The following is a 13794-nucleotide window of genomic DNA, read 5'->3' as shown; positions in this document are numbered from 1 at the left end:
AGGTATAACTATTTTTGTGAAATCGAGGGTGGAAGTTTAAGGCAAGGATATACATCAAATGTGTTTGAGCAGGGTAAGTGCACAAAAACAAAAACTGGTACGAAAAAACTAAAAAAGTAAAAGCATTTTGCAAACATATTTAACCTTCTTTTTTACGGCTTTACTGCATGTACATTCACTTTTGGTCAACTATAGAATTCAACAACATCATAGGTTTTGTTGTTGATTGCGAACATCTGAAGGTACAGTGTTTTCATGAATCCTTGCTTGAACTACTCCGAACGATATATCCTTTCAGTACCCATAGGGATTTTTCAAACTGTATTTTCATGTACATGCTTATTGATTTAAAAATTTTAAACATGGTTTAAACCCCCAATGCTTTGCATTGACCGTTCCAAGGCGGAGACCCGAGCTTTATTCTTATTTGTGTTTATGTTGTTTTGTATTGTACTGTTTTGTACTGTTTGGGCAATTGGTCACTTGCCTTAAATAAAGGACCAACTGATTGTTTATGATAATAATTCAATACTGCTCCAGCAGCTGGAGTTTCACTTCTTTATATTGATATTGTTCTTGGCCGAATGAATCGGAGGCATAGTTAGGATATTAGAAATCAGCATCTTCAGTGGTAAAACATTTTGCATTAATTGTGCCCGCTTTGTGTCTTTACTCGTATCGGCATGAATTTGTTTGAATATGTGAATGCTCATACCTATTCTTTCTACAATGAATAAGCTCCATAAAATGGTCAGGAAACGAGTCGTGATTATATAAAAACACCTTTCCTAACGTGTTCGTCTCGTTTTCGGCGACTTGGATTGAACGTCAACTCGGATTGCCTGTTGAGCAGGGAATTATTAGTTATTGATCTCATGAATTTCAGTAGCAATACGGTCAGAATTACAATTAACAAATTGGCATGTTTAATGTGTTGTTATTACATAAATACAGTTTAAGTGTTTTCTATGAACATAGCTCTTATCGAAAACTAACTATAACTATGTCTTACGTAGATAGCAGATGTTTCGCGGCTATATCTAATCGGTTACACTTTTCATATCACAATTCTTCCCTTTAGTTTACAATCGGTGATTTAGTCTAGTGATCAACGCGTAAGACTTACACCACTGATTCGTTCAGGTGAGATATATATTTGTTCTCATTTACTTATTTCTTCGGTTGTATATTTCATATAAGAAAAACTGCTTGCATTTGTGTTAGAAGATAGATCAGACAAAGTTGGCTTAGGGTTAGGATGAATTTCACCTGATCGCAATAAGACTATAGAGATCCAATAACATGTTGCAGCACACAAGAACCATTTTAGAAGTTTTTTGAGGAAAATAATATCCGTGTGTATGTTCTTTTCCTATCAGAACAAGTTTGCTTGGATGTTCAATTCTCAGTGTTGTGTTCATAGACGCATAAACATAAATATGTAATGAGAAAAGGCTTGTTACATTAAGACATAATTGACATACATATAATAAGTGCAGGAAAATTGGAAAAATAGCTGGTGATCTATATGCAATCATGACAGCATTTCCTGGCCTCTGTTCAATGTACAACATAATAATAACCTCCAATAAATACAAGATGGGCCAGAAACGCTGTAATGATACGCCTGTTGCGATTAGCGACAAGACACATTGCGACGGATACGTTGTTAAGATTTGTTTTCGTTGTTTGCTACAAAACTGCTGCAAAAAAGATAAAGATAGAGAGATTAGAAGATGGAAGGGAAAAGAAGCAAATGGTAAAGGATGATAATATGTTTGGTATCATTATTATGATACGTGAGGTTATGTTGGGTGTATAAAATGTAAATTATAATAGCCTAGGATAAAAAGATAAACTAAAATCAGTATAAAAAAGAATGAGCCGTCAAAGCTACAATACGAAGGGATTTTGAGTGATTATGGTAATTGCCTGTACAGAGATGATAGTTTAAACAACCGTGCACTTACATATATCAAAATGTGTTAGCATTTCACAAAATACAGTTATATTATAGTGCAAACAAACAACGCGATAAAGTAATACAACAATTACAACAACAAAAAATAATTATAGCAACCGTATTTGTAATTAGATCTTCTCAAACGAACGCACAAAGGCATGATATTGACAACGGTTGAGCGTTGTATTTTACACTGTAGTAGTGAATTTATATACGCAACATAAAACGCATTTTATTTTGAGCACAATATATAGTAAAAAAATGAAGCCTGAGGCCGTAAGTAGTATAATCTCAGTCAGCTGACTAGTTTCGTCATTTTGTGCATAGTAAGATACTTCTTTAGAAACAAAAAAAACAAACATTTAATGAATTGGCTTTGTGCCAAATGACGCAAAAATAGGATAGGAAAACTGTCATTTTTTTAGTATATAGTGATCTGTTTATTCTTTACTTATAATAAGATACTACACATTTTATCGTAAGTTTGTTTTTAAGCATATATTGTCAATGGATAGCGGTATCCACCCATTTCAACGTTAGTGTTATTTGAAAACATGCATAGTCACATGATAACGGGATTTACAATTTTAATCACATAATCACATGCTTAATAGAGGAACACAAATTAACTAAAATTAGTTGTATAAAGAATGGGCCGTAAAGGTTACACTACAAAGGGATTTCAAGTGATGAAGGTAATTTCCTGTACAGAGATAATAGTTTCCAGAACGTTCACTTACATATATCAAAATGTGTAAGCATTTCACAAAAAAAACCCAGCTATATAATAGAACAAACAAACAATGCAATATGAAACAACAACAGTTACAACAAAAATAAATAAATAAATAGAGCAACCGTATCTATATTAAAATCTTCTCAAACGAACGCTCAAAGGCATGATATTTACAAGGATTGAGCGTTGTATTGTACACTGTAATAGTGAATTTTTTACTATTTACTCAGGCAGCATAAACGCATTTTATTTTGAGCAAAAATAAAATAAACATTGTGGTTTTTAATTTGTATTAATCAATTGGCGTCAGACTAGATAAACGTTAAGTCATGTGTTGTTGATGTTTACTTTTACAAATGCGTATGCACACGTGCTGGCATTACTCGTGGAGACATAAACTCGCATAAATACAAAACAAGTTAACATCGATAAAGATGCATCATCGTACAAGTCTACGAAATCGTAGACTTGTACGATGCACGTGTACCTGTAAATAATTATTTGGACTTCTACATACATGGTATTTATGGCTTATCAGGCAATGTTACACTATAAAGAGAGTCTAACCGAAAAAAGAAAAGTGAGAGTCCCAAAGTGTACTGTTTACATTATCTGACATGAGAATACAATAACGTGATTTAGAAATATAATGTTTTCATCACTCAAAAACAGAAAAATAGGTATGAAATTAATTAAGCTTGAGGCCGCAACTAGTATATTAGTAAGGTGACTAGTTTTATTAATTTCGTGCATACTTGGATACTTCTTTAGAAACAAAAACACAAATTAAATGATTTGGCTATACACCAAATGAAGCAAAGATAGAATAGGAAACTGTGATTTTACTTTTCAGTAGTAAATGACCTGTATATTCTTAACTTAAGATAACATACTACACATTTCATCGTAAGCGTGTTTTTAATCATACAATGTCAATTGATAGCGGTATCCACATTTCAACTTTAGTATAATTTGAAAACATGCTGTGTCACTAGATAACGGGATTAATCACTTAACCACATTCTTAATAGATGAACACAAATAACAAAAGAATATCGTGATTATCGTGCACATTGTGAGGTCAACTGGAGTGGCTAATACGGCATGAATTGTTTTAAGTTAACTTATTTGACAAAGTAAATGTTGTAATTTTATTGAGATTTATTTTATTGAATTTGTTATTGATAACTTTTACAAATTATTTAACCTTGTTAATATATATATATATATATATATATATATATATATATATATATATATATATATATATATATATATATATATATATATATATATATATATATATATATATATATATATATATATACAAATATACAGTATTACAAAGAGGGTCATAGCAAAACAACATGTAAAGTTTAAAGTGCATGGTATCAAAATATTCATGTACAAATATACATCGAAAAACAAAACAAATACATAAATACATCTGACCAAACATATTTATAAAACTGAAGAAGCAATGCAATCAAGGATTAATAAGCTTAGCAAGATTAACATTGATGTTTTACAAACTTAATATTTGCTTATGGCACTTTTAAACAAATATTCAGAGTTAATTTTAGGTAAGTAGAAGGTCTAGTTTTACAGGAAAACGGGCTATGCCATGGTAGTAAAACTAATCATACGCTCAGTATATATCGCACAAGTAAGAGTTCGTGATATTCGTGCAGCTAAAGACGTCAGCGGCGAATGAAAATAAACTGAACAAAAAGACATGACGTTTTATAATTAGCTGCTTTTGTACTGTTCAAGTTCTGACGCACAGCTGATGCGTTTGATGATTGATTGGCCGTTTTCAGTTAACCTGATCAGAACATTACCATCGGCTGACCATGAAAATCAATGTTTTTTAATCTCACTAGTCCACATGTGATAGACAGCAGTTGCGCACGATCATGGGTTAGGTCTTCGGTATTCGGTCATGACAGTTTTTGTCTGGCCCTGTAGCTTGTGAACTTAACTATTATCGGGCGGGGTTTACGTCCGCTACGTTTACCAGTTCTGTGTGAGCGGTCTATTTCATTTATTGAAACATCAGCACCCATGGACTTGCACAAGGTAATCACTATGTTGTCAGTGTTTTTGTGTGAGTCTAAACTGTCTGGAATGCCAAAGATGCGAGCTTTATTTCGCCTACTGTACTGCTCGCTGGCAGCCATCTTGTTTTCTAGATCTGTAACTCGGTCTCGTAGCACTCTATTTTCATTTAATAGACCTTATTGTCATTTTCAAGTGAAGCTATCTTATTTGATAGTCCATCTACAACTCCAGCAACAATGGACTTGATTTGATTATGTGACCTATTTTAAAATGTCAAGGTGAACATGTTCGACCAAGTTTCTTCAAGAGTTATTCCTTACTGTGACAACGCTTTTAAAAGATTTGACTTAGTTACCCAGCTTTTGGATTCAAATGACATATACTATAAAAATTGTCAAAATAAACATTCTTACAATGTTGCATCAACATTTAGTCATTAATGTGGCCTCTAGAGTCGTAACTAGGTTTTTACAAGATTTGAACTGGTAAACTAGCTTTCTACGCCACTCCGGACCCAACCGGATGTTATTGCATAAAGTAGCCTCTGGTATAACGTGGGCGCCTTTTTTGTTTTCGGACTACTTTTGAAATTCAAAATGGCCGAAAAATGTCGGCACACATGCCCGAATGTGATTTGTGCTTCAAACCGGACAGGGGCATGTTTTCTTTTATATCAAGCAAATATGTAGATTTTACATTGTGAGGAATGTTGTGAACATAAATTTTCCTGCGGGAAATACTATTACATGCTGATTAAATCAAGAGAATGCTCGAAAAAACACACAGTGGAAGACGATTTTTATTGCGATAAATTGAGAAAGAAATTTAGTACATGCGTCACGTTGCTAGAGTGGAATAGTGTTATTTTCAACTGTGTTCGAAGCAAATGAACTAATAGTGGAATTGTTGGTGAAAATGGAATTTAGAAATATGTAATAAATTAATGCATCATCGTGTAAAATTATCATCAGCATCATTTTTGTGTAACATTGCACTATTCATAATACAAGTGTTTCATAGTTATGGTGCTTTTGACATAGTTCACAAACCATTAAGGCTAGTTCACTAACCATCTAGACTGAAGTGATCATGTACACAGGTAAAGTAAATAATTGACTTTGTGTAGAATGTTTATTTTTAAAAATAATGATTTATTTTTACCAATTTATTTTAGATAGATTGCACCGAAAGTCTAAAGCTTAGTAAGACACTCAAGCCTGTTTCATATGTAGACACAATACTTGTTCAGAGTATAGAAGGCTAATGTGGCCTCGGGTTTATTTGCCTCGGCCTTTAACCTGGGTCGATTTGATTTCAGTTTTTTGCTTGGCTGTTTTCGGAGAAACCTGAGATATTGTCATAGCCAGCTCGTTGTCCGGCGTCCGCCGTGATTTAACCTTAACATTGGCTCTAAAAGCTCAGTGTTTCCACCTACAACACTGAAACTTCATATGTAGCTGCACCTTGAGGAGTTTCTTTACGGAGACTCCGGAGATGGACGAAGTGTTACGATTGTTTCTACGCATGTAATCCACATCTAAGTTTGGTATAGATATTGCCGAGGTCGCCATTCTGACCCAAAATCATCAATATATATTCTATATTCTACAACTTTTTAGACACATATCACCCTGATTAGAACTCGGTCGTATATAGTTTCATGCTTATTATTCTTACCAAGTTTCATCAAGATAGATATTTTAATCAATATAATTTAATTATTGTAAAAAAAACACTCGGTATTTTAGAACTTTTCTTTTTCCATCAATCGCGGTGTAAGGTCCCTTTAACAACAGATTACGAAATTACTTTCTGCATCTGAGTGTCATTAAAAAAACAAGAAGGCTTATCAACTTGCGCTTTGAACATTACCCCCAACGCTTTACATTTGCGCACTGCAGATGAAGATGGGGATCTGCACGTTGTGATCATTTACAATTCACGCACTTTCCCAAATATTCCTGTCCCAAATCAAAGACCGTCAAGCAAACTGTTATTGTTATACGGTGGCGTAGCCAGACCCACATTTTAGCCGAGGCAGTATCTTAGGTCATTCTAGGGGGGTCCAGGGGCATGTCCCCCCCCCATGAAAATTTGTTATACCTAAAACGTCTCTGTCGCGTATTAAAGGCCATTAAAACCACATTTTATACCTTAATTATCGGAATCGTGGACGCTATATATGACCGTTTAGTATCAATAAAGTTAACAAAGTCAATTTTAGATTCTGTTACCATAAACGGAGTTTGAAGTGACAATGATGTAACAACCTTTACTACAGAAAAAATTCATATAATTCATTTGAAGTCAAATAGAAAAAAGGAATAAAAAGAGACGCAGCTCTCTCATACGAGCCACAATATGTATATGGATAATAGAATGTGCTTTATATATTTTTTATTGAAATACTAAAATCTACATTACAATTTGAAGAAAACAGATCTATCTAACACTTTAGCGAATGATGTTTAAAAAATTGTGAAAAACTTTTCCACTGTCTTAACATGTTTTATCATTCTTCAACTTTTAAATATCAATCTTATTGAACGCTAATTCAACTCTCCTGTCTCCATCTTCACTTATTGCATACCTCAGCCAACAAATTGAAATAAATATCTGCCTCAACATGAGCCAATTGTACTCAATGATAATATTTGTTTGTGAATATCATAGTGCCTCAAAGTCATTAAATGGCCTCAATTTCTTATATAGATTTTATTCTGTGACATAAATGTTCCTTTTTTTCCTTGTTATCTCAACATTTCTCTGCAAATTTTAGCTTCGGTGTGCCTCAGCGTGGCTACGACGCTGTTATATGTTGTTACTTGCTTTTAATCAACCAAAATCCCATTATCTGAACTTATTAGACTCGTAATGATAAACAGGTTAGTTAAAAATATTGATTGAAATAAACATTAAAATATGCATAGTATTTTTAAAGAAAAACATTTATTGAAGTATAATTGCTATGAGAATGCAAGACTATATACAGACTTTTCCCGTGTTTTTTTTTTAAAAACATGTTTCCTTTAGCTACTATTAGAATAATATATTGCCTTGCATCTACACCCAATTAAGGAAAATATATTCACTTTATACCATAACAATCTTTCAGTCCTCTTTAATTTATTTGAAAAGCTTTAAAAAGTAATTGAACATTTGCGTTTTAACCAATATATCGCTAAACCTTTTATTTAGTGAGAGTTCACTACTTGATGGTTTTTTAAATATCTTTATTAAATAAAACAAACAGTAATAATCCTTTTAGTTCAAATCAGTAAGTGGGAAGTATTGTAATTGAATTCATGTTTAAACAGGTAGAAATACACAATTGAAGTTGTTTTCTTTAAATTCAAGTCACTGTTGTAATGAGTGAACTTCGAACAGATATGAAGCCTGTTAAGGATACTTCATTGCAGATAGTTGTTTATAATATAGAGTCGAAATAGGATGCACACTGTGAAATAGATAATCGTATCTTTGAATACCGAAATAGGATAGATTACGTTCTGAAGAGCGAAGATAATAAATCAGCGACATTATTCAGTTGAGTGGGGCTGATTTTTCGAAAATAATGTAACCGGTTTAACCAGCATTCGCTTAAGCTCACTGTTTCATTCTGTAATAAAAAGTGCAAAAAACTCCTTAAACATTTTACTAGCTTTAATTGAAAATAACATGTAAACAAAGCATAAATACGTATTTATACGATTGCATCAACTTTGAAATAGACATATGAATACATGAAATAAATGACTTAAGTGGGTATTCTTAAATCTGGCCCGTTGTTCACAAAACGATTTTGCAATCGAAAATCGATTTTAAATGACATCAATTTTCATTTTTTGCCCATCAACTACAATGGAAATCCATTTTCAATGACAAGCAACATCGATTTTCGATTACAAAAAATGCTTTGTGAACACGGGGCCAGGTATAACTATTTTTGTGAAATCGAGGGTGGAAGTTTAAGGCAAGGATATACATCAAATGTGTTTGAGCAGGGTAAGTGCACAAAAACAAAAACTGGTACGAAAAAACTCAAAAAGTAAAAGCATTTTGCAAACATATTTAACCTTCTTTTTTACGGCTTTACTGCATGTACATTCACTTTTGGTCAACTATAGAATTCAACAACATCATAGGTTTTGTTGTTGATTGCGAACATCTGAAGGTACAGTGTTTTCATGAATCCTTGCTTGAACTACTCCGAACGATATATCCTTTCAGTACCCATAGGGATTTTTCAAACTGTATTTTCATGTACATGCTTATTGATTTAAAAATTTTAAACATGGTTTAAACCCCCAATGCTTTGCATTGACCGTTCCAAGGCGGAGACCCGAGCTTTATTCTTATTTGTGTTTATGTTGTTTTGTATTGTACTGTTTTGTACTGTTTGGGCAATTGGTCACTTGCCTTAAATAAAGGACCAACTGATTGTTTATGATAATAATTCAATACTGCTCCAGCAGCTGGAGTTTCACTTCTTTATATTGATATTGTTCTTGGCCGAATGAATCGGAGGCATAGTTAGGATATTAGAAATCAGCATCTTCAGTGGTAAAACATTTTGCATTAATTGTGCCCGCTTTGTGTCTTTACTCGTATCGGCATGAATTTGTTTGAATATGTGGATGCTCATACCTATTCTTTCTACAATGAATAAGCTCCATAAAATGGTCAGGAAACGAGTCGTGATTATATAAAAACACCTTTCCTAACGTGTTCGTCTCGTTTTCGGTGACTTGGATTGAACGTCAACTCGGATTGCCTGTTGAGCAGGGAATTATTAGTTATTGATCTCACGAATTTCAGTAGCAATACGGTCAGAATTACAATTAACAAATTGGCATGTTTAATGTGTTGTTATTACATAAATACAGTTTTAAGTGTTTTCTATGAACATAGCTCTTATCGAAAACTAACTATAACTATGTCTTACGTAGATAGCAGATGTTTCGCGGCTATATCTAATCGGTTACACTTTTCATATCACAATTCTTCCCTTTAGTTTACAATCGGTGATTTAGTCTAGTGATCAACGCGTAAGACTTACACCACTGATTCGTTCAGGTGAGATATATATTTGTTCTCATTTACTTATTTCTTCGGTTGTATATTTCATCTTTTTCACGGCTTATATGGTCTTTAAAGTCGATTGAACATTACTTTTTCATAGGCATCGCTTAGATAAATAATAGTTATTATCTACCCGAGTATTCATTTAGACGAAAAGGTATCATAAAACAAATCGGCATGTCAAGGCATGTCAGCATTTCAACAGAAGCCGGTCGATTAATCCTGTTCGAAATGTGTACGTAGGTTTGTAAAGCGCTTTATCCCTTTGACTAACATTTGCGTTTGCAAACAATCGATTGTGTTGTGTTTTATTAATTTTATTTTATAATAAATAGTGGACTGTATATAACGGTGTGCAATAGCAAACAACAGCAGTGCCTCCGATGTTTTGAAATATTTCCAAAGCGGATAGCTGCATTTAAACTCAACTGAGATCAACAATAGATTCACCTGACGAACAATATAAAGGCCGCGCCGCATTTCTTTGCCCGTTCTTCATGAAACTGTGTCGGAATATTTGTTCTAATACAATCTTGACAGAGCTAGGTCACATGGGGTTAAAGACTTGGTCACTAATTCAATTAAAAAATAACTTGTGAACAATATAGAGACTCATTTATTATCCAGTCATCATGACACTTCGTCAGTCATAACATTAGTCCCAATGATATCTCAGGCGAATGTGGAATTGATTTTAAGTATGGTTTAAAACTAGGTCACTTCGTCGAAATAATCAACAAAAAGCGTGTCAACACTCTAGAGGCCACATGTATTGTCAAATCTTCACAGCATTTGTCACAAAACTTTAAAACTGAGTTTGGAACTGGGTCACGACGGGTCAAACCAGGTCAATGGGTAAAATTAAGAAAAAAACTTGTGAACATTGTAAATGCTTCGGTTGTTGCCAAACCTTCATGATACTTTGTCAGAAATTTCCCAATTATATATCGGCCGAGTTTGAATCTGTATCACAATGCACCTAAAAACTAACTTCCTAGTTTAAATGAAAGACAAACCTAATGAACACTTGAGAGGTCACATGTTTTTGCCAATCCTCTTGAAATTGGCAAGAACATGTATCCTTATAATATCTTGAACAAGTTCGAAACAGGGTCACATAAGGTCAACAAGCTCTTTTAGGTTAAATGAAAGAAGTCACATTTTAGACATGTGGTTCCGGTCCATTCAAAAACATGATGCCATGAGGATGGGCAGTTTTAGTATGTGGCTTAAGTAAAACCATTTTAACAATGCAAGTCACGTTAATCACTCACTCATGAAACCGAATTTGAAAATGATTGTGTATAGTCTAAAAGCATCTCCTCCACATGTCCGGGTGGTTTTCCTTATAGTGAACGCTATCTACTTATACATTTTGGTTTGTTGAGGTTCAGGTTAGCGCCTAATGTCATTTTGACATTCTTGTTAAAATATCTTTAAAGCGTGGTCGATTTCTACGGGTACCTTTTGTAATTTGCTTGGGCGGGGCAAACCTCAAATTAAACAGGTTCAGTTTTCACTTCAAATAATGATATAGATTTTGCGAGTACGTGAAGAAAACAAGAACGTAAAACAGACATCTTAGATGTGATTCCTCTTCTTAAAGGCTATTTTCTCTTTTTAAATTCCACATTATGTTTTTTCAAGAAGTTATTTGCCTTTCTGAACAATTAAAAAAATATATGGTGAACCGTGTATAGTGATTAGAGAAATAACATTCGATGTGTGTTTCCCAAATAAAATAATGCTCCTGACACTTATATCACAGGTTTTAACGATGCTAATGCAATGCCGCTGAAGGATCCCAAAGTCTCGACTGATGATCGGACGTACTTTATCTCATACACTGATACAATATAGCGGATTTAGCAAGGTTGGGTTTATCAAACCTCTTTTAATCGCAGTAAATACACTGATTTTTACATTCAGATTTATTAATATTCTTCTGTTAAATACATTCATCGTTTTATATTAGATTAATTTATATTAATTTCCGTCGGCTTCGACATTTTTGTGATCATTGGAAATTCGTAGATATACCGTAAACACTGCAGGCTGTTCACGTTTGGTTGTCAAATGTCTTTGCTGAACATTCCCCAAAGGCTGGACATCTTTGTTCCAATATAAACACTATCACGTCGACTCGATATAAAACAATGCAGGAACACATATATTGCACAATTCGTATTTTACACATAATAGGATCTCACTCATCACAGGTCTGACACGATTTGTATGTTTCGCCTATCCCACTTGTATTATTCGAGTTATCAAAGTTTATATCACATTAGGTTCTGAACATTCTATACAAAAAGGGAACATCAATTATATTTATGTCTATAGTGTAGGTAAGAGATATGATTATACATGCATTTTAACTGCTTATTTTCGGCAAATGTTAACTTTGAATCCTTAAAAAGACTGAAACCGTTATTCATATAGAATGTATGTCTTACGATTGCAATAAGTATGTATTCCCTTGATTTATAAATTTTGCGTTAAATAATCCATAAATGATAAATCTTAGTATACAGTGACCTTAAACAGTTACGCCAAAACATATAATGGTTTTATATAATTTTTACCATATAACCGCTCTTAAACATCGTGCACTTAAGTGTGAATCAGAGAGGATTTAGCAAACCACAAATGTAGCAAGCATTCGATCAAAGCGAGTTTCAAAACGTGCGACATGATGGGAAATGGACCAGCTATGAAATACTGTTCATGTATCGATGAAATACTGTAAGAGTATCAATGCGATACGGTTACTGTATCGTCACAAAAAAAGAACGAAGAATTCTTAAAAAAATGTTTTTTTTAATAGTTTTATCTGTCATGAGCCCCAATAAAGTTCGTCGGATTTGTCGAAAATAAAAAAGTGAAATATTTTTAATTGCATCGTCAGGTATTCATGTTGCCCTGCATACGACTTTTTGTAAAAAGGCGAGTTTGTTTTCAATTATTTCCGCAAAGTTCCGCATTTTATAAAATGTTCATTTTTCTTATTTGAGAATTCACAAACAACATTCAATGACCAGATTGTATTTAGTGGAATATTTTATTTATATAAACATTTGATTGGATAAGGTAGAAATGTAAAATACATTTAGACAAAATATTTACTTTTTTGCCTTGTGCTCGCCTCGGATTACATCGAATACTAATGCATCTCTTTTTTTCGCTTTCTCGCTTGAACAACTGATCAATTTGTTGTGGTCTTAAGGGTTTCATTCTCAATTGGCCATACATATATCGCTTATTTTGCGTATAACAAATAGCACATTATGACTATTCACATTTGACGTCTTTTGTATTATCACAGTTTGTAAGTGAAGAGACCAGTTCTTTAAAGAATCGATAAACTATGAATCCGCAAAACAAAAATGATGCCTATCAGATAATTTCGGAAGACGAAGAGGAGACATTCGCAGTAAGTGACGACAGCGGTGATGAAACGACAAAGAAATTACGGTAATTTTGTCATTTTTTTCAATAATCGGAATATCTGTTTAAAAATGGGAAAACAAGCGCAAATAAACAAGCTACAAATATGAAAACTATTTTTTTACATTAAAAGAACGACAATGAAAATTATCAGTACAGTTTTACTCGAGAAGCATGATCTGCACCAGTATTAACCTCACACAATTAAATAAAACAAATATGTAAGCTAAAGATGCAAATTATGTCACGATATATTAGTTATAAATGAATACAATGCTATTTTATTTATGTCATGTTTGGTACGAAAGATAGTTATGTAACTCTAGCGCCTCGAGCAAGCGATCGCTGGGTTGAACACCCACTGCGTTTTTTTAAGAATAGCAGTTTACCGCGAGCCGAACGTTTCATACCTGTTCCTACTTATGTAATGCCATTGGTCGCGGGTCTGCATAGCTGAAAATTATTTATTTTCGTTGTCATTTTCTTTGTTTATTTTGAAAAAGAA

General features: G+C 33.4%; 1 protein-coding gene across 4 annotated transcripts in view; it reads left to right on the top strand.

Annotated features, from left to right (window-relative positions):
* Nucleotides 1–1036: 1036 nt before the first annotated feature.
* The window catches only part of LOC127847095 (chitin synthase chs-2-like), a 60549-nt gene continuing 47791 nt past the window's right edge, over nucleotides 1037–13794 (top strand). The window contains exons 1-3 of one of the 4 annotated variants that reach the window (XM_052378701.1): nucleotides 1037–1143; nucleotides 11611–11715; nucleotides 13168–13316. In XM_052378701.1, coding sequence (XP_052234661.1) covers nucleotides 13210–13316 — 107 coding nt within the window. In that variant the 5' untranslated portion in view covers nucleotides 1037–1143; nucleotides 11611–11715; nucleotides 13168–13209. Of the gene's footprint in view, nucleotides 1144–9729; nucleotides 9837–11610; nucleotides 11716–13167; nucleotides 13317–13794 lie in introns of those variants that run through there. The other 3 variants (XM_052378700.1, XM_052378703.1, XM_052378702.1) reach the window with 3 other exon arrangements.

Source organism: Dreissena polymorpha, chromosome 10 (assembly GCF_020536995.1).
Source record: "Dreissena polymorpha isolate Duluth1 chromosome 10, UMN_Dpol_1.0, whole genome shotgun sequence".
NCBI lineage: Eukaryota > Metazoa > Mollusca > Bivalvia > Myida > Dreissenidae > Dreissena > Dreissena polymorpha.
This window is presented reverse-complemented; position numbering and strand designations above follow the sequence as displayed.